This window comes from Coffea arabica, chromosome 2e (assembly GCF_036785885.1).
Source record: "Coffea arabica cultivar ET-39 chromosome 2e, Coffea Arabica ET-39 HiFi, whole genome shotgun sequence".
NCBI classification, from domain to species: domain Eukaryota; kingdom Viridiplantae; phylum Streptophyta; class Magnoliopsida; order Gentianales; family Rubiaceae; genus Coffea; species Coffea arabica.
This window is the reverse complement of record NC_092313.1, coordinates 32309860-32312724: the sequence shown is the minus strand read 5'-3', so window position 1 is coordinate 32312724 and position 2865 is coordinate 32309860. Positions and strand designations below refer to the sequence as shown.

The 2865-nt window shown below is 35.1% G+C and overlaps 1 protein-coding gene across 1 annotated transcript; it reads left to right on the top strand.

Annotated features, from left to right (window-relative positions):
• The first annotated feature begins 429 nt into the window (after positions 1-429).
• LOC140036227 (basic leucine zipper 19-like) lies at positions 430-1245 on the top strand. Its single transcript, XM_072077556.1, has 2 exons — positions 430-444; positions 658-1245. The coding sequence occupies exons 1-2, from the start codon at positions 430-432 to the stop codon at positions 1243-1245; spliced, it is 603 nt and encodes a 200-aa protein (XP_071933657.1).
• The last annotated feature ends 1620 nt before the right edge of the window (positions 1246-2865 follow it).

Sequence of the window (2865 nt, the reverse complement as noted above, 5' to 3'; positions counted from 1 at the left end):
TACCAGTTCGAAGTCCACAATTCAAAATTCTGTTCGTTTTATTAGATCCACAATGAGTGAGGCAATGCATTTTGAAGATTGGCTACAACAGGCCAATAAAATAGGAAAGGTGAAAAAACATAAGTGAAAGATCAAGAATATCATGCAGTGGAGATATTCTAATGCACTGTTCACTCTGAGGATTTGTTCTATCTGAATTAAAAAAAAAAAAAAACTTAATCCTTTCTTGGGTGAGCTTCTTTATTCTTGTTCTTAAAAAATGATGTATGCCAAAAAACAAGTATCTTGCACATTTTTTTTTTTTTATTTTAGATACTTTTGGATTGGTGTTTTGATTTTTAAGAATTTGCACCGATTTTAAAAGGAAAAAAAAAACTAGTGTTCTTAGATCGCGCTGCAATGTTTGTTCCTTGAGGAATTAATGATAAGATGGATGATGGAGAGGTAGAGCTTTCCGACCGACCATGTCTTGGTTCCTAATTCTGACTCAATCCCTGTGGATTCATTTCTTGATGAGTTGTTAATAAATCCCCAAACATGTACTCGTGGCCCTGGTGCTACACATACTCACACATGTTACCGTACTCATGCCCAAGTCAATCCTTCTATGAAAATAGATAATCCAAGCGATAGTAAAAGCTCAACGTCAAAATATAGGAGGCCTTTTGGAAACAGAGAAGCTGTTGGAAATATAGGGAGAAGAAAAAGGCGCATACAACTTATTTGGAAGAGGAAGTTAAGAAACTGAGATTTGTGAACCAGAAGTTGATTAGCAAAGTGCAAAGGCAAGCTATTCATGAAGTAGAAATCTCGAGGCTCAGATGCTTTTTGCTCGATGGTAGAGGGAAGATTGATAATGAATTTGGGACTTATCCATTAAAAAATCAGTTCACTTTTAGCACTAATGTCAAAGAAGGGGATTGTGGTATGCGATATTCTAGAGTGGTAGTGGGAATCCAATGTAGGAATGATTTAACTTGCTTCCATCCTCGAAGGGATTCATCTATACGGGGTGGTGGTTTTGATAGATGTGATAAAATGGTAGCTTCATCTTGGGAAAGAAACTGCCAGTCTGCTACTGTTAATTGTCAAGCTACTGGAAATGCTATTGGAGCTACCAAAATAAGTGGTCTGGAGTTTGTGGATACTAGCTCTCATCTGGATCTCAAGCAGAGTAATCAAAGGCCAAAATCAATGTACTATCTTTCCCTGAGGATGCTTAAAGGATATATCATCTTTCTCTGAATCAATTTATTCGCGATTTAATGGTATTGTGCAAAGCTTTTTTGATTAAGAAATTACTTGCCCAAAAATTCTTTGATTAAGAATTTAGGCATCAATTGAAGTAGAAGCTCTTTCTTAACACTGGCAACTGATTGGTGCAGGTTTTGAAACCATCTCTAGAAGGCCACACAGACGACAAGCTTGTTAGGATTGGGTTAGGCGTTCCTAATCCTTCAACTTTGCTGAATGTTAGTTATAGTATCATTTAAGGACAATTGCAACTTAAAGAATATTTGTTGACCATTTTCTATCCTTGCAAGGGTTAATTACTCTGCTTTCTAGTTTGAAAAGTTAGTTACCGTGAAACTTATGTTCAACCAACTCCAGAATTCTTGAATCTTCAATCCTCCCCCGAAATGGATGTTGATTAAACGCGAAATATGTACTTTAGATGCACCATGCCATCTTAGCCAATTTGACCCATTCCAAAATGGATAGATTGTTGAGGTAATAACAAACTTTGTAACAAAAAGAGTGTGGATTAAACAACAAATAGAATATGGTACTTCTTAACAAATGTTGAAGACGAGAATAGTTGATATAAACTGGTAACAGGACTAGGCAAGATAAATACTCTATTTCGATACAGACACAGCATTGCTGGGATCATAATGTGGGCAATATTCATGCCAACAACTCCCAGCTAAGTTATCTTGGTGTAATTCAAGGCTTCATAGCTGTCAAATATATCACAAGAATGATGAGAAAAGTATGGTCATTTGCAGAATACAGTTAGCATATGATCAAGTCATTATTACAAAAACCTTTTGCAGGGTTTATGTACTTGAGGGTCTTCAGTGCAGCAGAGCGTCCTTTTTTAGCTACATAGAGGAAAGTTGGTAGCGGCTCTTCTGATTTCAAGCAGCTCTGTTCTCTCTGGTCCCTCTTTGAGATTCTATGGGAGGCCTTCAAATTGCATCAAGGCAATTAAGTTACAAATATGCCTAGATATATTCTATAAGAAATACACGGTAATGTAGAGTAGTGCAATGCTAAAAAATTGAGCATTGATGAGCGCGGGTATACATCTATCAATTAGCTCATCCACAGTCAAATTTTACATTTATAAAATTCTAAATATTTCATGATTAGCTTATAGTTTACATGACATGTACGGTAGAAACTACATACGATTTCCACAAGTATATGAGTCGTGATTGAGTATAGGATATTAAGAGTCGAACCCACAGGGCAAATTGTCAATTACCGATGATTTTCAAACTCCTTTATTATTTAGAATATCACAAATGTAAAAAATTAATTCTACACTATAAAAGTAATAAAAATAACAATAGAAAACTTCTAGAGATATGAAATTCCTTAATACTCTTGCAAGTGAAATTACCGTCTGATTGAATGCTATTATCTTGGCTAGTTATAGCGTAATTTTCTCGTGTATGTGAAACCTACTCTTGTAGTAAATCAATTATACTTGTAACTAAGTCATATTTAACCTACTCTTGTAGTAAATCAACTATACTTGTAACTAAGTCATATTTACTCTCGTGGTTATAAAATTAACTACAAGTTCAGTTTTTCTATGAAATTACATGAAACAAGTCACTAAAGTCATATAAGTGC